The sequence below is a fragment of the Leuciscus leuciscus genome (assembly GCF_965113295.1).
Source record: "Leuciscus leuciscus genome assembly, chromosome: 20".
NCBI classification, from domain to species: domain Eukaryota; kingdom Metazoa; phylum Chordata; class Actinopteri; order Cypriniformes; family Leuciscidae; genus Leuciscus; species Leuciscus leuciscus.
The window spans coordinates 26,360,449-26,385,849 of record NC_138744.1 but is presented as its reverse complement, the minus strand read 5'-3'; the positions used below and the strand labels follow the sequence as shown (position 1 = coordinate 26,385,849).

The following is a 25,401-nucleotide window of genomic DNA, read 5'->3' as shown; positions in this document are numbered from 1 at the left end:
AGGCCCTGGCGGTGCGGACCCTTCGGGTGGCCACGGCGGTGCGGACCCTTCGGGTGGCCACGGCGGTGCGGACCCTTCGGGTGGCCACGGCGGTGCGGACCCTTCGGGTGGCCACGGCGGTGCGGACCCTTCGGGTGGCCACGGCGGTGCGGACCCTTCGGGTGGCCACGGCGGAGAAGCCCCTTCGGGTGGCCACGGCGGAGAAGACCCTTCGGGTGACCGTGGCCCCTCGAGTGGCCAGGACGGAGCCCTTTGGCCCCCCCCCAAAAAAAATACTTGGGGAAAGTCCCGGGTACCAGAGAGGGATGATTAAAAACAGTCTCTGACTGGGCTGATGGGGACCGTGAAGAGGGCTCGGTGCTGGGTAGATCCAGCGATGAGGGCTCTGTGCTGGGCAGAACCAGCGGTGAGGGCTCTGTGCTGGGCAGAACCAGCGGTGAGGGCTCTGTGCTGGGCAGAACCAGCGGTGAGGGCTCTGTGCTGGGCAGAACCAGCGGTGAGGGCTCTGTGCTGGGCAGAACCAGCGGTGAGGGCTCTGTGCTGGGCAGAACCAGCGATGAGGGCTTTGTGCTGGGCGGAACCAGCGGCGAAGAGGGCTCTGAGCTGGGCGGAACCAGCGGCGAAGAGGGCTCTGAGCTGGACGGGACCAGCGGCGAAGAGGGCTCTGAGCTGGACGGGACCAGCGGTGAAGAGGGTTCTGCAAACTCTGGCACTGGCTCAGGCTCTGGCGGGCAGGCAACTGGCTCTGGCTCGTCAGGGCCGATGAGAGGAAGGAGATCGGAGAAATCATCAACCTCGGACATAGGCTTGGCGGGCACGATGCTGTCAGTCACAGGCGCGGCGGGCATGACGCTCACAGTCTCAGGGGCGGCGGGCACAACGCATACTGCCTTGGTCTCGGCAGCTCTGGCGTGAAGTGCAGGCTCGGCTGAACTAGCGTGAAGTGCAGGCTCGGCTGGATGAGATTCATCATCGCTGTCGCAGGGCCCAACAGTGAACGAAGACCCATTATGCCACAGCACCCACTCCACATACTCCACGAAGTTCCCCCGAGGCCCATCACCGGGCAGGCGTGCTTTGGTCTCAGCGTTGAGACCTGCCCGGAAGAACACAGAGGCTGGTGTCACCATAATGAACATATGGTACTAAGTCCAAATACCTCTGTGTGTGGGCCTCGAGGGACTGATCCTCCTGGGAGAGAAGGAGGATCTTCACCGCTGGAAAATCCATTTTTGGTCGGTCAATCTGTCAGGTTCTGGGTAGATGATGTAGGAGGCGAACACGAAGATGATAAATCAAAGGTTTTAATTCTCAAATATAGCAAATACAAGAAACAGGGAGCGAGCGCTCAAAACAAGGATAACCTAACATAAAACAAACATTGACCGACAAGTGAGGAGTGAACAGAAGGAACTTAAATACACAGACAGATGAACACAAGACAGGTGATGCAGATAATGATAACGAACAGGTGGGTAATGAAGGGAGTGAGTTCAGGTGTGGAAACAAGGAGGATTCTGGGAACTGTAGTGCAGACAGGACGATGACAGACCGTGAATGTGACAATATCAGTGTGCAAGTGAAAGTTAGTTTTGATCATATATAGCCTAGGTATAGCTCACATGTATTAAATTACATATTATCTGTATATAATTTTGTAATAATTAAATAATTTTATAATAATTATTAAACTAAAATTGCTAATGTGTAATATATTAGGGGTATAATAATTATAGAAATCATATAGAAATCATATAAAATAATTATAATACATTATCATCACTGAATGAGATATACTTAAAATTGAGAAGTTTACAGCGTACAGACGACACCATTGTCAAAATGTAATTATAATTCAGAAGTGAGCAGTTTGGCAGGGTTAAAATGTTGTTATTTCTACCTCATGTACTGTAAATTCTTTATATTTGTACCCAGAATCTTACTAAATCATGTGTGATAGGAATGTTACCCTTTGCCTAATTTTTAAGTGGTTAACTCATTCTGGAGCTAATTATAATATAACTTTTAACAATATTAATAGTTACTTCATAAATATTGTTTATTGTTAGATTATAACAAGATGTTATAAGAGGTTATAAGAGGTTATAAACAAGAGGTTTGAGGTTAACATATGCAAACTTTCTGTTTCATCCACCTTAAAAAAAAAGTAATTGGCAATATACAGCAAAAAATGTGCAGTAGTAAGGAAGCTAAAATTCGATTCTAAACATACTCATCAACTTGCAATCAATCAATCAAAAAAAAAAAAAAGCTGATAAGAAGCAAAAATATAACTAAGAAATTTTCATATCTCCTACACTCTGGTGCAAAATTCAGGATTCTGTTTTCATAATAAGAACAAGGCAACTCTTCATGTGATCTGTTTTCTTGATGTCACCCAGGAGGTGCTTCGCTGGACCTGAAAGCCTGTCCACCCAAAGCTGCAAAGTGGATCCTGGATATAACATGGCTCAACCTGGTGGAGCTGAGCAAACTGTGGCAGTTCTCTGACATTCTAGATCAGGTGTGTGGTCAGATACCTATACACTTAAAGGATCAGACACATCCACACATGGAACACACATACACACACACGCACGCACAGAGTATCTGTCGCTTTGAGTTCCCCTTCCTCATTAATTCGCAGCTCACTCTGCAGTAAACATGTCAATATTTGATTCATCTGGTCTACACACACGCACATGCACAAATACATTCACAACCCCTCACACTGACGGCTGATTGGCAGGCCATGACTGCCCGGGGGAACTTCATGCTCAATGCAGTGTGAAATGAGCTCACTTTGGCAAACTCTAAATCAATTACTTGTGGCTGAAAGAAATCAGATTAAAAGCCTTTTGTTTAATTAACCATTTCTAGAACACCGCAACTACAGAAATACTGCTAATCCACACACAAGATTTCATAATACAATGTCATAACACACCAGAAATCCATGCTTTCCGTATCATCATGTTTAGTCTTTGTCTTTAAATCAGTTTTGATTAGAAAAAACATTTACATGTTATTTATTTGACAAACAATTTAATTCCCAACCACTTCATTTTAGATGCTATATAATATATATTGAAGGTTTAGTTCACGCAAAATTGAAAAATGCTCATGTTGTTTCAAACCTGTATGAATTTCTTTCTTCTGTGGAACATAAAACAACATATTTTGAGAAATTTGAGAAATTTTAAATATAATACAGTAAATACAGTACAGGTCATTAAATAACATAAATTCATAAAATATGTATAAAGCTATTATTTGCCCTTTTTTTATCATTTAAAATATAACAAAAAATAATCAAAGTGCTGTTTAAAATAGTTTTAGATTGAGTGTAGCACCCCGTAGAACATGACAACTTTCCAAAATAATTTCTTGTCAACTGTCCAAATAAGTACCAGATTCACTCACTTTTGTGTACACTTGTATTAACAGATTGGGCGTCATGAGAAACAGTGGAAGAGCTGGTTTGATCGAGAGGCACCAGAGGAAGAACCAATCCCAAATGCATATGACCAGGCTCTGGACTGTTTCAGACGGCTGCTCCTTATTCGATCCTGGTGTCCAGATAGAACAATTGCTCAGGTATAAATAAGGCCATTTTGAAGCCAGTGAATCATTGATTTTTAATTTATTTTGTGAAAATCCTCACATTGCATTTTTTCATCACAAAACCAAAACAAATTATTTTTGCATACAGAAATTGTAGTCTATTGTAGTCTATTTTTGACAATTTTATGACAATTAATGCACTAATTACTATCTCAGTGTCATTATTATAATGCACAAAATGCATTCTTAGCTCATCACAATCTCATTACTGTTATCAGCAAAATAATACAGGACAGAAGAATTCTGATTACAGCATGCCTATTTGCTATCAGGCTTATGTATGTGTATAACATTTCTTGACCTTCTGGAAATCCATCACTTTGGCAAGGCGAGAATTGGTCCCCTGAGTGAGCCTGGTTTCCCCCCAATTTATATTTTTTTTTTCTCTATTACAGTCAGCTGATGGAGTGTTAGTTTCGTGCTACTGTCCTTGCCAACTTTCGGCTTGCTCAGTTGGGGCTTTAAAAAAGACAATTACCATTTAGAAATATCAATTCGACTGCACTGACACTATCTGATGTAAACAAAATTTTAACTGAATTTGAGCTGGGTAATATTGTCTTCGGTAGAGCTGCATTACAGCTGTTTTATAGTCATTTCATAATTGATACAATTCGCAACACTATTATTTACCTGTTTATTCCCATGAAGCTGCTTTGAGACAATCTGTATTGTGTAAAGCACTATAAAAAATTTGACTTGATTTTCAATCGCATCAGGCTAACTACTTGTTTTCCAATGTGTAATCGAAAGGCACGGAAGTACATCATGCACTCAATGGGGGAGAGATATGCTGAGGGAGTGATTCTGGATCTGGAGAAGACCTGGGAGGAGTCTGACCCACGCACTCCTCTCATCTGCTTCCTATCCATGGGTTCAGACCCAACAGACTCAATCATCGCCCTGGGCAAACGACAAAGAATTGAGACTCGTTACGTCTCAATGGGTCAGGGGCAGGAAGTTCACGCGCGCAAACTTCTGCAGCACTCTATGGCAAATGTATGTTCATATTCATGCATGTTTAATGTTACAATACTTGCTTTTATCCCATCTTAATATGCAGAGATAACAATAAGCTAACCATTCATGGGTTGATTCCCCCAAAAGTGTCAACACAATGGCTCGGTTGTTCGGTTTGTTTGAGTATTTTGACAGCAAAATACAGTACATTAGCTCAGCCAACCATGATTTTGGGACCACATTATTTGTCTATTCAACTAATGGAAGACAGGGGAGAGTTTGGGACACATGTTTGAAAGAAGAGATTTTTTTTGCAATTCCACTTGATGGCCTTATCTCTCAGTATTTGTGCTCAATAAAGTCTATAAACCTGAATGCTTTCTCTAAAACCAAATCTTATATTTTTTTCCCCTATTAGGGAGGCTGGGCTTTACTTCAGAACTGTCATTTGGGTCTGGATTTTATGGATGAACTCATGGATACAATCACAGAGACAGACAGCATTCATGACACCTTCAGACTGTGGATGACCACTGAGGTCCACAGACACTTTCCTATCACTCTCCTGCAGATGTCAATCAAATTCACCAATGAGCCTCCACAGGGACTGAAAGCCGGACTTAAAAGGACTTACGGAGGTGAGCCTGACCTCTCTGAATTTTTAGTCTTTATTCGCCTGTCAGCTTTCTTTATGGACTTCACTCCAGCCTATTTGAGATGAAAGACTGTGCCATCACCTGAGGCCACTAATGGATTTGAAACATTTATATAATTATTTAAAGAGGAGCCTCATTATTCCAATATCATCAAAAAACAACTAGTGTGCTTTGTGTTATTAATAACGAAAGTCTTAAAAATTGGTAATGCCTAATAATATCTTTCAGGTATCAGTCAGGATCTTCTAGATGTGAGTAACATGGTCCAATGGAGGCCCATGTTGTATGGGGTGGCATTCCTCCATTCCACTGTCCAAGAGAGGCGAAAATATGGACCTTTGGGTTGGAACATCCCATATGAGTTCAACCAGGCAGATTTCAATGCAACCATACAGTTTGTCCAAAATCACCTGGATGATATGGACATCAAGAAGGTGAGAGTTGCATTATGGAGAGGCTGTGTTACTAGATCATAATAATTAGCACAATTAAATCAGCCAAATACAAGTTTATTTTGGCTAATCTGTTCTGTAATTATACACCTTTAATTATCCCACATAAACTTAAAGTACCCTATACTTGGGAGTCATTTTGAATTATATGGATTCTTGTCAAATGTCTTTATTATTAAAGTATGGCATGAAAATAACCTTTTCCACATCTGCGAGAAGGTCCCATTACATAAAGTGTATGTATATGATTTACACTGTCATCTTTGTCAAGGGTCTATGCAAAAAGTTGCCAAATAGACCCAGCACCTGGCACTTTAATTTGAATGAGTATTTTTACAGGGTGTGTCCTGGAACACTGTGCGCTACATGATCGGCGAGATCCAGTATGGCGGTAGGGTGACTGATGACTATGACAAGCGCCTCTTGAACACATTTGCGAAGGTGTGGTTCAATGAGAACATGTTCAGCCCTGATTTCTACTTCTACAAAGGCTACTGCATTCCCAGATGCAATAATGTGGATCAGTATCTCCAATATGTTCAGGTGAGATAGAAGGTTCCAATGAAACTGCTCAGTCAGTCTCATGTAAAGCATCTATTTGTTCTACAGGTTTTGTCACTTTAGATGGAGGTGAGACTGTGTTGAAAATTGTCTGTGTAGACAGTGGTGGTTTATTACTACACTGTGGACTGTTACCTGGTCAAGATTCACAGAAGAGTGACTCCAATTGACATTTACAATATATTCTGCCAATACTGAGTACCAATACTTACTTTAAAAAACAACAACAACAACAACAACATTAAAATACTAAAAGTATACCAAGTAATGTAATATAAGCAGAAACAAATTCACTGAACCTCCTCAAGAGATAAATTATGCAACAGAATTGCATAATGCAAAGTTCCTTTACAATTATAAGCTGTTAGTGTAAATTTTAAGTGCTTTTTTTCTTTTTTCTTACAAAGGTGTTCATTTCAGCTTTAGTGTAAGTTCTTATTTTCTTCTCTCTCAGAAGTCTCTGGCAAATGTGCTGCAAATGGCACCACTATAAAGACCTACCATCACCCCCCTTTCAGCAGATGAGTTGGTGCGAACATAACAGTAATTAATATTCAAGTCGCATCTGGCAGAGTTTGTGCATGCTGACAGAAAGTAAACTATCTGAAGACCAAAAGAAAAGTAAATAAATATACTTACAAAATAAAAACAATGAGAACAAAAAAAGCTGATTCATCAGGCATGAAAATAGTGCAGCTCAATCAAAGCCACATATATACACCACTTCATAATAGCCATTCCAGTGCCAAGAGGGACATGACCAGCCTCTCACTGGCCTTATTCCTGTTGTACATTAAAGCCAGTGAGTCATGTAAAGCAGTGATGTCCTCGTGAGAGAAATAGTACAGCTGCAAGCAGAGTACGGCTGATCTTCATTCTGGCTGAGCTCATTGTGATGGATGTTTTTAGCCCCAACTCACAGCAGGATGATTCTCTCAGACATGGTTCTAAGACATGGTCTGTGCACTCAAAGCGTACACGCAACAGCTTTGTTCAGTATGTAGCACGCAATGAGCTTATTAATGAAACCACACACAAAAGCTCAGAAGAAACATGCAAGACATTTTGCTTTAAAAAAGAATAAAAGAAATTTAAAAAAAAATAGCATTCGTTCAGCTGTTCAGTATAAAATCTCTTAAGCACATGTTGTTTACAGGAAGCTTTTGATGAATTATGATGAATGAGTGTGTAATGCGAAATGACTTGTATTGCTGGTACACAACGCTCTATGCATGTGTGGATCAACTAATAAACATCTTTAATGATGATTGCTCATCAAAAAGGAAGAGATGTGGGAAAACATTCATTCATTTATCAAAACTGATGCAATACGCTTTAGCTTTCCTGGCTAATGAGAGTAATCTCTCATAATGCTTGTTTATTTCATGTGAAAATTTATCGCAAGACACTGATCACTTTATTTTTAGAATATTTGAATTTAGAATCCAAACATGGACCTTTATACAATAAAAAAATTAGCATATTTTTTTAAGTAATTGCATCTATTTGATTTTATTCAAACAATCATATCTTCAAACTGAAATTATTATAATGGCTTAGAATCAGCAAAAACATGTTCATTCAAAAAAAAAAAAAAAAAAATCTGTTCTGTATCTGTTTAAAAGTACGAACATGGTTTAGAAATGGCTAGTTGTGGAACAAGCCAGATTCAGTTGTTTAAAATAAATGAGATTGAAACTAGTTTGATTTATTAATGATAAATATATAAAGCTAGTTATTGTGTATTGTGTATTTAACATGTTCAGTTCATTAGTACTATTACAGAAATCAGAAATATTCAGTCAAGTCACCTGTATTTATATAGTGCTTTTTACAATACAAACGGTTTCAAAGCAGCTTTACAGTGATAACAGGAAAATAATGCAATAGAGTTTGTTTCTGCTGTACAGCTGATCTTGAAGAAAATAGCGTCATTGTCCAGCTCAAGTAAGTTCAGCGATGGTTCATTTCTGTAATTGTTTTAAAATTAATTTAGTTCATTTATATATACAGTGAGGAAAATAAGTATTTGAACACCCTGCTATTTTGCAAGTTCTCCCACTTGGAAATCATGGAGGGGTCTGAAATTGTCATCGTAGGTGCATGTCCACTGTGAGAGACATAATCTAAAAAAAAAAATCCAGAAATCACAATATATGATTTTTTTACTATTTATTTGTATGATACAGCTGCAAATAAGTATTTGAACACCTGTCTATCAGCTAGAATTCTGACCCTCAAAGACCTGTTAGTCTGCCTTTAAAATGTCCACCTCCACTCCATTTATTATCCTAAATTAGATGCACCTGTTTGAGGTCGTTAGCTGCATAAAGACACCTGTCCACCCCATACAATCAGTAAGAATCCAACTACTAACATGGCCAAGACCAAAGAGCTGTCCAAAGACACTAGAGACAAAATTGTACACCTCCACAAGGCTGGAAAGGGCTACGGGGAAATTGCCAAGCAGCTTGGTGAAAAAAGGTCCACTGTTGGAGCAACCATTAGAAAAGGGAAGAAGCTAAACATGACCGTCAATCTCCCTCGGACTGGGGCTCCATGCAAGATCTCACCTCGTGGGGTCTCAATGATCCTAAGAAAGGTGAGAAATCAGGCCAGAACTACACGGGAGGAGCTGGTCAATGACCTGAAAAGAGCTGGGACCACCGTTTCCAAGGTTACTCTTGGTAATACACTAAGACGTCATGGTTTGAAATCATGCATGGCACAGAAGGTTCCCCAGCTTAAACCAGCACATGTCAAGGCCCGTTTTAAGTTTGCCAATGACCATTTGGATGATCCAGAGGAGTCATGGGAGAAAGTCATGTGGTCAGATGAGACCAAAATAGAACTTTTTGGTCATAATTCCACTAAATGATGTTTTATTAACAAAGTTCGGGAGGAGCAGGTTCAGATAATTAACCAAATTATGCACAGCTGGAGATTAATCAGTAATCAACTCAATGACAGAGTATAAATTCACAGCAGACCTATCTCTGTTCATTGAAAGTTTGTCAGCATTTGGCTGCGCCCTATCTTCCCAACATGTCCGAATCAAGCTATCCCATCTGATGAAGAAATTTTCCGTCCTTTTGGAATATTTGCCAGAATTCTCGGGTGTTATATTGCGGGCGTCAAGCCAAATAAACGGGTCCTTGCCACCACGGGCGAAATACCATGCGATCTTCTTCCGCATTTTTTTCTAAACCAGATCATTCAAGTAACGTTTTTTCCTGCCATGGAGAATGGTCATAAGGCCTGCAAAGCACCACGCTCGCGTTTCGGACAATGCCGCCCTCTTCACGCGAAAGAACGGGCTTCTCCAGCAGCTCTAGGCCGAAGCCGCAGGCCCTCAAAGAGCAGCGCCGCAGATTCAGTACCGGTCGGCCAGCCTACGCTCTCAACCCCGTTGGCTGAACTACGCGAGCGCTCCGCTCCGTGGTTAAATTTCGCATTGCATTCAGTTGTTCAGTTATAATGAGGGGAACACGTTTTAAATGGTGTCAGTCCAAATTATTTTCTGTCATTAACGCGCTGCTTTCTTGTGGCTAAAACTCACAAGAAGGCCTAAAGTAGCTCGCTCGCGGCCTCGTGCATTACGTGCTGAACGCATGCGCTCAGAATCTTCAACCTAACTTATATCGTTAACGATGTCCTGCAATTTATCTGCATAAATCGCGTAGAAACTTAGTTATGGCATTAACGTTTTTATATATGGGTACAAGCAATGTGCTTCACACCAATAGTTTAGTGATCCTTAAATGAAACAAAATTAAACAAACACAAAGTGCCTAAACTAAATTCATGCAAAGCGTCGTCTTTTACGTAAGCTATCTCCTTAGAAACGAGCAACAGATAAACGAACAATCGTTATCTAAATCAGAGTTTACTTTGACGTTGTTAATCATCAAACGTTCAATAATTGATCTTTCAGCCCTGCACAGTTTGGCTAAGCTCTGGATTCCAAACGCAGGTTAAAACCATGGGTTCAGCCTCATCGAATCCTGGCCATTAATTTGAACACAGTTGATCTCCAGTCCTCACGGCAAAAAATAAATAAATGGGACTTTCGGATCTCGTCCACCTCTCAGACAGTCAATATCGTTCTAAGCAAACTGTTATCTGTGCTCGGCCACTTAAACAACAGAAATGCATAATCCTGCAAGGATTTCATCTCTAACTTCCTCTTCATCGCGTCTTAGATTAACGCACAAAAAGATGACCATCGGCTCTCCAAGCCCCACTCTCCTCCTCCCTTTGCTCATCCACACACTGCAGGAGCTCATTTCCTGGTTTCATGTTACTCTGGCTATTTTTTCCTCTGCCACAGCAGTGATGTTTCCTCTGCTCCCACAGGTTCTCTGTAACTCTGGCTATTTGCTCCATTGCCGCAGCAGTGATGTTTTCTTCTGCTACCACAGGTTTTATCTTACTCCGGCTTTTTCTCCATTGCCGCAACAGTGATGTCTCCTCTGCTCCCGCAGGAGCTCTGTTCCCTTAGCTAATCTTGTTTACTGCCACTGCAGTGTCTCCCCTGCTCCCACAGGATTTATGTTTCTCTCGCTATTTTTCTCCCCTGCCACAGCTGTGATGTCTCCCCTGCTCCCGCAGGCCCTCTGTTACTCCGGCCATTTTCCCCACTGCCACAGCAGTGATGTCTCCTCCGCTCCCACATGTTTTCTATCACTCCGGCTATTTTCTCCCCTGCCACAGCTGTGATGTCTCCTCTGCTCCTATAGGTTTTCTGTTACTCCGGCTATTTTCTCCACTGCCACAGCAGTGATGTCTCCTCTGCTCCTGCAGGAACTGTTTCTCCGGCTAATTCTCCACTGCCACAGCAGTGATGTCTCCTCTGCTCCCGCAGGTTTTCTGTTACTCCGGCTATTTTCTCCACTGCCACAGCACTGATGTCTCTTCTGCTCCCGCAGGAACTCTATTTCTCTGGCTAATTTTCTATACTGCTGTAACAAGGCTGTCTCCTCTGCTCCCGCAGGAGCCCTGTTTCTTTAGCTAATCTTGTTTACTGCCACTGCAGTGATGTCTCCTCTGCTCCCGCAGGAACTCTGTTTCCCTGACTAATTTTCTATACTGCTGTCTCCTGCTCCCGCAAGAGCTCTGTTTCTCTGGCTAATTCTCTACTGCCACAGCAGTAAGGTTTTCCTTCGCTCTCATGAGTTTTCTGTTACTGGCTATTTTCTCCCCTGCCACAGCAGCAATGTCTCCGCTCCTGCAGGAACTGTTTCTCCGGCTAATTCTCTACTACCACAGCAATGAGGTTCCTTTGCTCCCTCAGGATTTCTGTTACTCTAGCTACTTTCTCCACTGCCGCAGTAGTGATGTCTCCTATGCTCCCGCAAGCTCTGTTTCTCTGGTTAATTCTCTACTGCCAGCAGTGAGGTTTCCTTTGCTCCCACAGGATTTGTTACTCCAGTTTCTCCATTTTCTCTACTGCTAGCAGGGATGTGTCTGCTCCAGCAGGAGCACTGTTTCTCCGGCTAATCTCATCTTCTGCTACAGCCTTTCTCCGTCCAGCGAGCTTCGGTCTCCCAGATGATGCACTGTAGCATGCATCTAAGTTTTCTCTTCTGTCCAGCGAGCATTGGTCTCCCAGCGGACACTGCATGCATCCATTTTTCTCTCTTCTCTGTCCAGCGAGCATTGGTCTCCCAGCGGACACTGCATGCATCTATGTTTTCTCTTCTCTGCAAGCATCGGTCTAACAGCGGAGGCAGTCCTTTCGTCTAACCTCATAGACCGCCCAATTCACGAGTTCACACTAACAAATAAGTCAGATAGAATAAATGCGTATTTGGCGTGCTGTCCGAGGAGAGGGCTCCGGGCTCGGTATTCGGCCCGAACCCAGAGTACTCCCCCCGTATTCCTGGCTGTGAAAGAACAAGCCAAGAGTGAGGAGTTGGGGTGGTGGAGGGATGCTGAAAACTGTCAAGGAATGTTAGGTGAGTTGACAGAGTGAATATATATATGCTTCCTCTCATGCTGATAGGGTAGACATGGTAATTGTTTGATGACGAGTTGATTGATTGATTATTTGAACGTGCTCCTCCCGAACTTTGTTTATAAAACATCATATAATTCCAAACGCGAATTCTTCTCGCCGCTCGGACACCTAAACCATGCTAAACACATAATTCCGCAAGGCCGCCCTTTCATCACGCACCTCCTCACCCTAAGTTTATGGATAACTTACTCTAATCAGTGGAATGGCTTAACCTTTTTCTACGATTACATCTCTCTCCCCCTCGATTTAGCTCCTTTCAATCGTCGTCACGGCTTTCCCAGGGGGGAAAGTGGTCAACTGACAGAATCCTGGTCCATCACGACAAACTAAACTATGCACTGCATCAACAAAGGTCGTTCTTACTCACCTGCGTTAATTGCCACTCCTCAGATGCCTCATCTGGAACTCCGCTTGATCAGTTCGTAATAACTGCCAAACACGTTCCAGGAGCACAAAATCAAATCGCTGACTCTCTCCCATTACTCTTTCCAGAAATTCAGGACGTTGGTGCCAGAAGCATAAAAAGCTTAATAGAGCTATCTAACCAGCATTCAGTTTTCAATAAATTTAGTCTACGGTAAGCCCGCCCCCGTCATAAATAAATCTCAAACATCCCTGCTCATTAAAGGATTCAAGAACTTATCCCACTCGTCCGGATATCAGTCAATCTATTGCAATTGACATACTCACCAATGTATTCCAACACTCCGTCTCGCATACCATTCCACCAACTCCGTCTGCACACTGGAAGCACGTCTGTCCTAGCTGTCTTCGGTTTTCTCCACCGCTCCGAATTGGCTATCACATCTAACGTCGACTCAAATACCCATCCTTCAATCTCAGATTTACAGATCGTAGATATCGAAACCACATTTTCTTCATTAAATAAGTAGTAAACTGATCGAGCAAAAAGGTCACTTCGTTATATTTTCAATCCGCCAACCCCCATCCAACTGTACCACTCTCGTTTGATTTACTGCAGTATAAACGTTCAATGTTCAAATCCCTACTCGGCCCACATCAGAAGCGTTCAAAACCTACATCAGATCCAGCCGCTTCCACATCAAAACGCTCACCAAGCCATTATTAAATCATTAATTTCCATCACCTGCTGCGCTCCATCCATTGTCACTCGCAGTACCAGTACCAAGTTCCAACCCATTTCCAGTATCATTTGGTTCGCTGCGTTCAAGCTCGATACAATAAACATCTACACTACAGCGTATTTGTTACAAACAATGGCAGGCTCCCCCGTTCGCACGCGTAACGGCTCCTCGTTCAAGGGCTGGGCTCTGTCCCCCTTCCGAAGCGCTGATTGAGCCCTCCCGTTCGAATCGCAGTGAGAGTCTGCCCGTCTTAGTCGTCGTGGGACGGCCGCGCTCGTGTCGCTGTGTGGGCTCCCCATTCGTCGGGCCGTGAGGGTTCTGTTCCCGTGTCCCAGCCCCCTTCGAAGTGCTGGTCGAGCCCCCCGACAGAGTCCAGCGGGCGCCCTCCCTTCCGCTGGCGAGGCCTACCCATCCGATGCCGTGAGCATCCAAGTTCCTGTCGGACGCTGCGAGGGCCCTCCCAGTTGAATGGCTAAACTCTCTCAAATCACGCTCGTAAAAATCTTGCGTCATCGAGTTGACAGTTCAACTGCCGAATGGGCTTATCCGTCCGATGCCGTGAGCATCCAAGTTCCCGTCGGATGTCGCGAGAGCCCTCCCGGTCGAACAGTCAAGCTCGTTTTTAGTAAATACCTGCTCATGCCCTGCACCTTTTGGGGGGATTAATTCCACATTTTACGATTGCTGTGCTGCGCTCACCTGGCTTTTATGGGGGGAGTACTCTGGGTTCGGGCCTAACTCCGAGCTCGGAGCCCTCCCCCCGGACAGCACGCCAAATACGCATAAACTTATTGTACTAATTATATGTAGATGTGAACTCGTGAAACGTGTTTGGAGGAAGAAGAATGATGAGTACCATCCCAAGAACACCATCCCTTCTGTGAAGCATACGGGTGGTAGCATCATGCTTTGGGGGTGTTTTTTTGCACATGGGACAGGGCGACTGCACTGTATTAAGGAGAGGATGACCGGGGCCATGTATTGTGAGATTTTGGGGAACAACCTCCTTCCCTCAGTTAGAGCATTGAAGATGGGTCGAGGCTGGGTCTTCCAGCATGACAATGACCCGAAGCTCACAGCCAGGATAACCAAGGAGTGGCGTTGTAAGAAGCATATCAAGGTTCTGTCGTGGCCTAGCCAGTCTCCAGACCTAAACCCAATAGAGAATCTTTGGAGGGAGCTAAAACTCCGTGTTTCTCAGCGACAGCCCAGAAACCTGACTGATCTAGAGAAGATCTGTGTGGAGGAGTGGGCCAAAATCCCTCCTGCAGTGTGTGCAAACCTGGTGAAAAACTACAGGAAACGTTTGACCTCTGTAATTGCAAACAAAGGCTACTGTACCAAATATTAACATTGATTTTCTCAGGTGTTCAAATACTTATTTGCAGCTGTATCATACAAATAAATAGTTAAAAAATCATACATTGTGATTTCTGGATTCTTTTTTTTAGATTATGTCTCTCACAGTGGACATGCACCTACGATGACAATTTCAGACCCCTCCATGATTTCTAAGTGGGAGAACTTGCAAAATAGCAGGGTGTTCAAATACTTATTTTCCTCACTGTATATTAAGATTAATAATATTGTTGAATATTAAGTGTCCCCGACTAAGCAAGCCCAAAGCCAAAGGCAACAAGTGGCAAGGAACCCAAACTCCATCAGGTGACAGAATGGAGAAGCAGAAAAAACCTTTGGAGAAACCAGGCTCAGTCGGGGGGCCAGTTCTCCTGTGGCCAACGACAAACAGTGCATGATTATGATTCAGGCAGCATTACCGGTCAGAAGTCAGATTGGATCAGAACATTCAGAATATTTATCCAGTTCTATCTGCCGGTATGGAGACGGGTTTTTTGAGGATCAGTGCCGATGGCTGTAATGTCGTTGAGGCCTTTACAGGAGAGAGTCTAGTTGACACAATCACTGCTGACACTTCAGGGAGGGGTTGTGTCATGTCTAGGCTCAGGCCCTCCATCTGATCTGGATACGGACCGGATCCGGCTGACTACAGTAAACCTCGGGTTAAACAGAGAGACTAATATTAGCGTAGATGCCATTCTTCTTATTATGTAACGAGTACATTGGGTGTTATAGGAAGTGTTCCCGGTTCCGGCTGAAAACCTTGTAGAAAATACAACTCAGATTTAGCGTTAATGTCCTCAATGGAAGATGGCCAGACTTGTTTCTAGTATTTACTCTCATTTACCACAGCCACGTACTGTAAATGTTAAATACATTAAGGTTTTGCATGCATTACTGAATCATGCCTTTGTGGATAATCTCCAGTTAGTATATTTTAAAGGAACGTTTTGGCTGTAATAAGTCAAGCACAAACACATTTGTGGCATGATGTTGCTGACCACAGAAATTATTTGACTTGCAAGAAGTAAATGGTCAACTTTTAGGAAAGGAGAAATGTGGAGCTTATTACATTTTTAAAGCACTTTGTTTCACCGGTTTAAATTTAGAGTCCTATTCCTTTTCTTGTATCCTTGTGTGAATCATAAAAGTTTACCAGCTTTACATGGTCATGAAAATTGCATTAATATTTATACCAATGTGCCTTGCTTTAACTGAGGGACACATGAAAATAATACTCTTTGGTAACCAATATTCTGTAAGCAACATCATAACTCATACTGAACCCAGAACTTCCTTTAACTGTCTGGGACTAAGATTTTTTTTCTTTCTTTCTTTCTTTCCTTATTTTTTTATTTTATTTTTGGTCTCCTAAAGGGTCTCCCCACATATGACACCCCTGAGGTGTTCGGCCTCCACCCAAATGCAGACATCACCTACCAAAGCAAACTCGCCAAGGACGTGCTAGACACTATCCTGAGTATCCAACCAAAGGACAGCTCCAGCGGAAGCGGTGAGACCAGGGAGGCGATTGTGGGTCGGCTAGCAGATGACATGCTGGAGAAACTGCCTCCAGATTTTGTACCATTTGAGGTAAAGCTTCAGACTGGGCAACAATGATGCAGCAAAATGTTGTATGGTTGATAGAGTGAACTCAGAGCCCAATGGTAGCAAATGGCCTTTGCTGTCTGGAGCTCGAGTCCTGTGGGGACATTCTCAGGGTTGACGGATGGTGGTGAGGTCACAGATGCCTGCACTAATGCATTTTTTTTTTTTGAACTTACAAATGTTCTAAAACCCAACTCCAGTTGCTTATGAAACATATAGGCAGTAATTAGCTGCTATTCCCCTCTTATTATTCACCAATTAAGAAGGCAGCAGGGAAAAAACGTGCCTTAGGGGTGCACTCAGGCTTTTTGTTTTCATTATCCCTCACAGCGGACTGCAGAGAAGCAGATTTGTCTCAATCATGAGCTTTCCTAAAATATTTAAAACCCATGCCCTGCTTTCTGGCAATTTCAAAACTCTATTATTAATAACAATAGCAAAAAGAGCGACTTTCTACTTGTAAATAAAACATTGTGCCTACATTGCAGACCTACTGTACTGTTTATCCAGATGTGAAATGTGCTGCCAATTATGTCATGATGCACTTTACATTGAGCTATCACCACACAGAAAGCTGGCAGTAAACTGCAATTCATTGAACATAATGTTTGTGTACATTTTTTTTTGTTCATGGCAGCAGTTTTAGAACTGGATTTATTATCCAATGTGCGGTATAAAATAGCACTTTTAACAAAAAAGAAGATTTCGAAGAGTAGATTTAAAAGAGCCGATTTGGCTGTCCAGATAATGGTGGTGAAGCTGTAAAGTATGTCAGATTTCAGTAGTCTGTTGCATCCTCCAAAGCCTAGTGCATAAAGGACACAAATTGAGGAGTTGCACCCATGCAAACTGTCAATGCTAATATTTGTCATTGTCACCTTTACTTGATTAACAATAAAAAATAATACAGAGAGCGCAAACTAATAAATGACACAATCATAAATTCTAATTGCATCATTTATCCAGGTCAGAGAGAGATTGATGAGCATGGGTCCCCTTCAGCCCATGAACATTTTCCTGCGGCAGGAGATTGACCGCATGCAGAGAGTGATTGTTCTGGTCAGGAACACGCTGAGTGACCTGAAGTTGGCCATCGATGGAACCATCATTATGAGCGAGAACCTGCGAGACGCTCTGGACTGCATGTATGACGCCCGAATACCCGCGCGCTGGAAAAAGGTTAGAGGCCATTGCCTGCCTTTTATGTGTGAAATGTGTAGGACATACAATGTACACACCGAAAACACAAACCCTGTTGGAAAGAGTTTTTAAACAAATTATTTACGACCCAAAGTAGCTAGCGTAGATATGAATGTCCCGATTAATTTCATTAATGTTCAGTCATGGTGTATATACCAATTGGACTATTTAACTACATTCTTTAGCATAGATCATAACATACGATTTTGGAGCTAGTTTTATATAATACATTTTGAAATCAACACATTATCTGTACTTATCTGTTCCCATATATTTTCCCTTTTGTTAATTGCTAATTAAATTATATATTGTAATGATTGTCCTGTGAACTGTACTGTTAATCTCTTATGAGCTGTGATGAGATAGTTATTGGATCTTGAATGTGAAAAATCAAACCCAGAGGTGCAGGGCTCAGGTTTCTTAAACACCTCATCAGCTCACCTGCAGCAAAACAGCTTAATTTAACTCTGCTTTTCAAATGCTACTCAAGCTGAACTAATCATGAGCTAATTGAAAACGCCTGCTGAATAACAATCAGGCTGTAACTTACCCTGCATCTGAACACGTGTGTTTATATGTGAATTTATAATGCCTGTTTGTGCGTGTATATGCCCTGTTTTGTACTTTTACACTGTGTAGGTCTATCCAAAGTATGGTCTTTTTGTCTCAAGCTAAACGTATGAAACGGTTTCCTTGGAACGCAAAAGGGAAATTTTGGGGACAATGCATATGGTTTCCTGACAAACTGCAAAAAGGACAAAAAACACCACAATAAAAGAACTATTAAAGTAGTAAATCTGACCATATAGACTTTATTCCAAGTCTTCTGAAGCTATACAACAGCATTCTGTGCTGAACAGAAATGTAAGTTGTTATTCACTATAAATGTTTCCCACTATTGTTGTCATGTCAAATCTGTCTTGATACAAAGATATTGACTCATTAAATCTTCACATAAAGAGCTCTTTTACTTTATGGTGGTTTTTAGTCATTAGTGCTTGACAGCCCAGAGCAGGGTGAAAACCCTATCCTGTGTGTGTCGGCTGGAGTTCAACCATGAGCCATATGCCTCAAGCATCTCTGTAAGATCTGGATTTGCTAAGTGTCACTCTGTCTTTGTGCGTGTTAACTGTGGTTCTGCTCAGCTGACCTTCTGCTTGTGTGTCTGTGTGTGTGTGTGTGTGTGTCTGTGTGTGTGTCTGTGTGTGTGTCTGTGTGTGTGTCTGTGTCTGTGTGTGTGTGTCTGTGTCTGTGTGTGTGTGTCTGTCTGTGTGTGTGTCTGTGTGTGTGTCTGTGTGTGTGTCTGTGTGTGTGTCTGTGTCTGTGTCTGTGTCTGTGTCTGTGTCTGTGTCTGTGTCTGTGTCTGTGTCTGTGTCTGTGTCTGTGTGTATGCAGGCCTCCTGGGCTTCTACCACATTGGGGTTTTGGTTCACAGAGTTGCTGGAGCGTAACCGGCAGTTCCACTCTTGGATTTTTGAGGGACGACCCAACTGCTTTTGGATGACAGGCTTCTTCAACCCACAGGGCTTCCTGACAGCTATGAGACAGGTGGGTAACTATCACATGAACACTTCTGCTAAACGTACACTTGTACTCATTCCCTCCTGATCTGTTGATCTGATCGTTTTTCCTCAAGAACAAGTTTTAATTTTGTCCTTTAGGAGGTAGATGTTAACCCTATAAATCCTAGAGTATCTTTTTATGTATATTTGATATGCAAATGTGTAAGGCCTTCAAATGATCAACAACATTTTGCTAAACAACCTGTTGTACACTACATACCTGCTACCCTCTGATAGTTTCTACTTTTTAAATAATTAAAAAACCTTTTAGTTAATTCTAAAAAAACGGTATACAAACAGTGATTTTTATCAAGTAAAGGTATAAGAATAATTTTTATACTGTTAGTAATATTTCAAGATAAACATTTACTGGAAGCAACTTGGGTTTATTTGATTATCCACAAATCATGTTTTAGAAAAAAACATGGTAAAATTGTCTTTCAAATATGATACATTATGATTTTGAGGAACATTTGTACATACATATCTTAATCATCATTGTATAGCAGTGTATTATATGTTTTGTATATAATACACAATTATTGTGTATTATATACACAATATATAATATTGTGTATATATATATTATACAATATTACCCTCCAACCCATAATAAAAATTACAGATCATTAAGCATTTAAATGGTATCTTATTAATAAGTAATATTATTGGGAGATAAAGAGTGACATATTTATATGAATTTTATGTAATAGTCTGCATTACTGTTATAAAAAATATCAATGATTTACATTATCAGCTATCAGAATATTACTTATTGGCCATATAAATATCAGCAAAAAGCAATTGCATATATTTGCTCAGTTTGGGCCTCTGAATATATCTATATTTTTCTCAAGTGAGGTGCTCACTATGTCATATGAGCCAATAAAACCTGATGTATCAAATATGATACTAGACAAAAAACACCTATGCAAACTTTAAAAAAATATATTTTGTCTAAAGGCTGAATAAACTTCCGTTTAAAACAAGAAAAAAAAAGACATCTGACTATTATTTTGTATGCCAGGCTTTATTGAATTAAACTGAATATCGATGCATCCTGTTTGAATTTGATTGATGTTTTACACCAAATAATTTGTTTTGTCAGACATCTGGGTTAAACGTTCCCTTAACATGCTTGTTCGAGTGGCCGATTAGTCTCTAAATGCATGTTATCCCTAGAAGAATCAATAATGGTGAGTTTAGAGGTGTTTTGGGCTGTGAGGAAACTGCTCAGTGGGGTGCATTCTAGCTAATGCCTTGGGGGTAAACAGCTTGCATTAAACGAGATTCTTTTAATTAATATTGGGCACCCATCCTGTTTTCTGTTCTCAGCTGTGTTTCTGTGCCAACACATGCAGCTCTGAGAATAAACTTAGGGAAAGAACCCAGACGCGGAATTGCAGGAAAAACAAAAAAATCTTGATATATATATATATATATATATATACAGAAACACTGCTGAGAACAGAAAACAGGATGGGTCAATGGCGATCGGTGACTTATTTAACCGGGTATGCTGGTTGGTGCATCATTTAAAAAAAAAGTGCCCAATGCTGACATTGTCTAGAGCGAATGCAAGCTTTAAAATAAACCCATTCAGAGTGTTAGTCTCCTCAGTTGCTTGTCTAACTCTCATGACACATAGCAACACAGCTAAAACTATTCTTAATATTTTGGATCTCTTATTGAAAGTAGCCAACATTTACCTGTTGACACATGCCAGGTTTTCTTTCTTTTCTTTTTTTAGTTTTATTGTATTAAATTATAATTATAGCAGATCTACTTATTAACCATGTCACTAACTCGACAGGAGATCACTCGTGCTAACAAGGGGTGGGCGTTGGACCGTATGGTTCTGTGTAATGAAGTTACTAAATGGATGAAGGATGACATCACGCAGCCTCCTTCAGAGGGGGTGTATGTCTACGGCCTCTACCTGGAAGGGGCCGGCTGGGACCGCAGGAACTGCAAGCTCATTGATTCCAAACCCAAAGTATTGTTCGAGATGTTGCCTGTGGTCAGGATGTACGCAGAGAACAATGGTGAGTTTTATATATAAATAAAATACTTTAATAATGTGTTAAGAATACCTCAATACTTTAAAATGCAAAGACAAACAGCAAACATTTGGTAAAACTGGAAAGGAAACATTTCAAATAAAGGAGTAGAACAACAAAATGGCATTTAAAACTGATGGATAACCTTCTGATGTTCAATCAGAAATAAATTACAAGAAAGAGATGAAAAATAAAAGTGGGATGTTGTGTGGCACACTTTTGTGGACCCAAATTCAAAGTCTGTAACATCAAATATATGATTAATCCAGTTGAAGAATAATCCTAGATAACCACCTATATCCAGCCGCTTCTAACTATATCTATATTTGGCTGAAATAGTAGAATGCTAGTGAATGCTAAAGCAATATTTTATTCGGACATTACAACTCGCAATTGCGAGGAAAGAAAAGTTTATATCACTAGCACAGTGTTTTCCAACCCTGTTCCTGGAGGCACATCGACAGTAGACATTTTAGATATCTCCCTTGCCTGTGTTTGATTAGGAAGAGTTTGAAAATGTTTAGTGTTGGCGTGTCTCCTGGAACAGGGTTGGAAAACACTGTGCTAGTGATATAAACTTTTCTTTCCTCGCAATTGCGAGTTGTAATGTCCGAATTGTGACATTAACTTGCAATTCTGAGCATAAAAAAAATCTGATTTGTGATATAAATTCAATTGCAAGAAAAAAAAGTCAGTATTGTGAGAGGAAAAAGTAGCAATTACTTTACTTTTTATTCTGTGGTAGAAACAATCTTCCATGTGTTTGTAGTAAAAGCGTGTAAAACGTTGCATTCATTTTATATATGAACCAAATCGTTATCTTTCCTCAGGTGTCAAAGATGTTCGCTTATACTCAAGTCCAATATATAAGAAACCTGTTCGAACAGACTTGAACTATATCGCAGCTGTTGACCTGAGAACCAGTCAGCCTCCAGAATACTGGATCCTGAGAGGAGTGGCCCTGCTGTGTGATGTCAAATAATCATCTTGTAGATGATTATATACAAATGTGCCCTGATGGCTTTCTGATCTTTTTCTGTATTTTTACCGATGTTTACCCTGAGCATCTGAATAAAACATGTACAGCTCTCAATTACACCACACATACGATTCTAAGAACCGCAACAGGAGCCTTGACATCTAAACCTGTGAATCCATCATAAATATTGTCAAGTCACACATTGTCATATAGTTTTCTGAGTGCCTCTCAAGACCATCTGCTGTGTCTCGTCTTTAAATGCATGAACCTGTGGATTAAAGGCCAAATGTAAGCCTGCTGCTTAACAGCGCAGCTGAAGCGTATTCATGCTTGTCCTACAGTAAACAGTCTTGTGTATTTTTTCATCTCCGGTAAAGAGGCTGCGTCCAAAATCACATACTTCTCTACTATATAGGTGAAACAGTATATGACAAAAGATGTCCAAATTCACAGTACTCATAAAAAAGTAGACAAAAAGTACTACTTCAGACGAGATCCTGAATTGCATGAACCTGTGGATTACGTTGCATTCATTTTATATGTGCATACGATGGACACTTTACTATCCCATGATGAGGCCACGGGAGAGAATATATGAATGGCAGTGAAGTAACGCAACTGATGCTGGTAGGTCACATGATAATGATGGATTACATTCATTCTATATAGAGCGTACTTTTTTAGCGCTCACAAAGTACGTACTTCAAAATAAGTACCTACTCAGGAGAGTATGCTTTTTGGATGCAGCCATTGTCCATATATGGTTTCTTCACAGTAACCGAAATTATTTTTTTGTCAAATGTCATCCTAGCACAGAAAAGAAAACATCAAGCATGTTTGAAACACGGCCCTGAACCACAAAGTTGAAGAAACTCATGATTGGTTTTTGGATTATTGCAAGTTGACTAAATTAAATACAAATTTGTAATTATTTCTCAAGAAAATGACATTGTCACATGAAACATGAAGACAATGCGATTTTCTTCTCTTGAAAGCATGATCGACTTCGTTAGTAATGAAGAGAATTTTACGACCAATATGAAGAATTAAACTTTTACACAGCATTAGATTATTCTAATTAAAATAGCTAAATAAAATACAAATAGCTGAGTTATCATTGTGCAAGTAAATTTCAATAGGTTCACAACAAGAATAAATAGATGTATTATAAAAAAAACATATGAAATGTATATATATACACTGCTCAAAAAAATTAAAGGAACACTTTGAAAACACATCAGATCTCAATGGGGAAAAATATCATGCTGGATATCTATACTAATATGGACTGGGTAATGTGTTATGAACGAAAGGATGCCACATCGTTTGATGGAAATGAAAATGATCAACCTACAGAGGATTGAATTCAAAGACACCCCCGAAATCTAAGTGAAAAAATGATGCAGCAGGCTTGTCAATTTTGCTGAAATTTCATTGCAGCAACTCAAAATGGTACTCAGTGGTTTGTATGGTCCCCACGTGCTTGTATGCATGCCTGACAACGTCGGGGCATGCTCCTAATGAGACGACGGATGGTGTCCTGGGGTATTTCCTCCCAGATCTGGACCAGCGCATCACTGAGCTCCTGGACAGTCTGAGGTGCAACCAGGTGATGTCAGATGGACCGAAACACAATGTCCCAGAGGTGTTCTATTGGATGTAGGTCAGGTGAGCGTGGTGGCCCTTCAATGGTATCATTCCTTAATCCTCCAGGAACTGCCTGCATGCTCTCGCCACATGAGACCGGGCATTGTTGTGCACCAGGAGGAACCCAGGACCCACTGCACCAGCATAGGGTCTGACAATGGATCCAAGGATTTGATCCCGATACCTAATGGCAGTCTGGGTGCCATTGTCTAGCCTGCAGAGGTCTGTGCGTCCCTCCATGGATATGCCTCCTCAGACCATCACTGACCCACCACCAAACCGGTCATGCTGAACGATGTTACAGGCAGCATAACATTCTCCACGGCTTCTCCAGACCCTTTCCTGTCTGTCACGTGCTCAGGGTGAACCTGCTCTCATTTGTGAAAACCACAGGGCACCAGTGGCGGACCTGCCAATTCTGGTGTTCAATGGGAAATGCCAATCGAGCTCCCTGGTGCTGGGCAGTGAGCACAGGGCCCACTAGAGGACGTCGGGCCCTCAGGCCACCCTCATGAAGTCTGTTTCTGATTGTTTGGTCAGAGACATTCACACCAGTGGCCTGCTGGAGGTCATTTTGTAGGGCTCTGGCAGTGCTCATCATGTTCCTCCTCGCACAAAGGAGCAGATACCGGTCCTGCTGATGGGTTAAGGACCTTCTACGGCCCTGTCCAGCTCTCCTAGAGTAGCTGTCTGTCTTCCTGGAATCTCCTCCATGCTCTTGAGACTGTGCTGGGAGACACAGCAAACCTTCTGGCAATGGCACGTATAGATGAGCCATCCTGAAGGAGCTGGACTGCCTGCGCAACCTCTGTAGGGTCCAGGTATCGCCTCATGCTACCAGTAGTGACACTGACCCTAGCCAAATGCAAAACTGGTGAAAAACAGTCCAAAAAGATGAGTAGGGAAAAAATGTCAGTGGCCTCCACCTGTAAAACCATTCCTGTTTTGGGGGTTGTCTCACTGTTGCCCATCTAGTGCACCTGCTGTTAATGTCATTAACACTAAAGCAGCTGAAACTGATTACCAACCCCCTCTGTTACTTAACTGACCAGATCAATATCCCAGAAGTTAAACTGACTTGATGATATTCTCTGATTAAAAAGTGTTCCCTTTATTTTTTTGAGCAGTGTATATATATATATATATATATATATATATATATATATCCCAAAGCATCATATAATTACTGTTATTAGATGTTACACCAACTCTAAAGCAGATAAAGGCAAAGTACAAAAATATAATTAAAAGTGGAACAAATGAAATCACCAGATGGAAATCTACATCTCTTGAATTATAAAAAATCTAATTTTGTCCATCTCTAAAAATAAAGCGTGGTTCTCTAAACTCTTTTAATCTGAAATGTCATAGACAGGAAGTGCTTCAGAGATGTCACTGTGATCACAGCTGCTTGGTTCAAGTTACTAAAGCTTTGTGGAACAGGACCCAGGAAAATGGAATACAAATATGTAAGACGTTTCCATTGTTTGCTGTTTGTAAAGACGTTATAAAAGTTTGATTTGATTAAAAACTCTTGAAAAAAAAATGGTCTTGTGCAGCTCTTATTTTATCTTGTCATTGAAATTTAATTTCATTAAATCATTTTAA

The 25,401-nt window shown here is 41.3% G+C and overlaps 1 protein-coding gene across 4 annotated transcripts in view; it reads left to right on the top strand.

Moving 5' to 3' along the window:
- dnah5 (dynein, axonemal, heavy chain 5) overlaps positions 1-24,891 on the top strand; it is a 249,542-nt gene extending 224,651 nt beyond the window's left edge. For all 4 annotated transcript variants that reach the window (XM_082150214.1, XM_082150212.1, XM_082150215.1 and 1 more), the window contains exons 69-79: positions 2,403-2,524; positions 3,448-3,597; positions 4,378-4,623; positions 5,003-5,222; positions 5,469-5,674; positions 6,032-6,235; positions 16,115-16,330; positions 17,312-17,524; positions 18,941-19,093; positions 20,921-21,152; positions 21,998-24,891. In XM_082150214.1, coding sequence (XP_082006340.1) covers positions 2,403-2,524; positions 3,448-3,597; positions 4,378-4,623; positions 5,003-5,222; positions 5,469-5,674; positions 6,032-6,235; positions 16,115-16,330; positions 17,312-17,524; positions 18,941-19,093; positions 20,921-21,152; positions 21,998-22,149 — 2,114 coding nt within the window. In that variant the 3' untranslated portion in view covers positions 22,150-24,891. The remainder of the gene's footprint in view (positions 1-2,402; positions 2,525-3,447; positions 3,598-4,377; positions 4,624-5,002; positions 5,223-5,468; positions 5,675-6,031; positions 6,236-16,114; positions 16,331-17,311; positions 17,525-18,940; positions 19,094-20,920; positions 21,153-21,997) is intronic.
- The last annotated feature ends 510 nt before the right edge of the window (positions 24,892-25,401 follow it).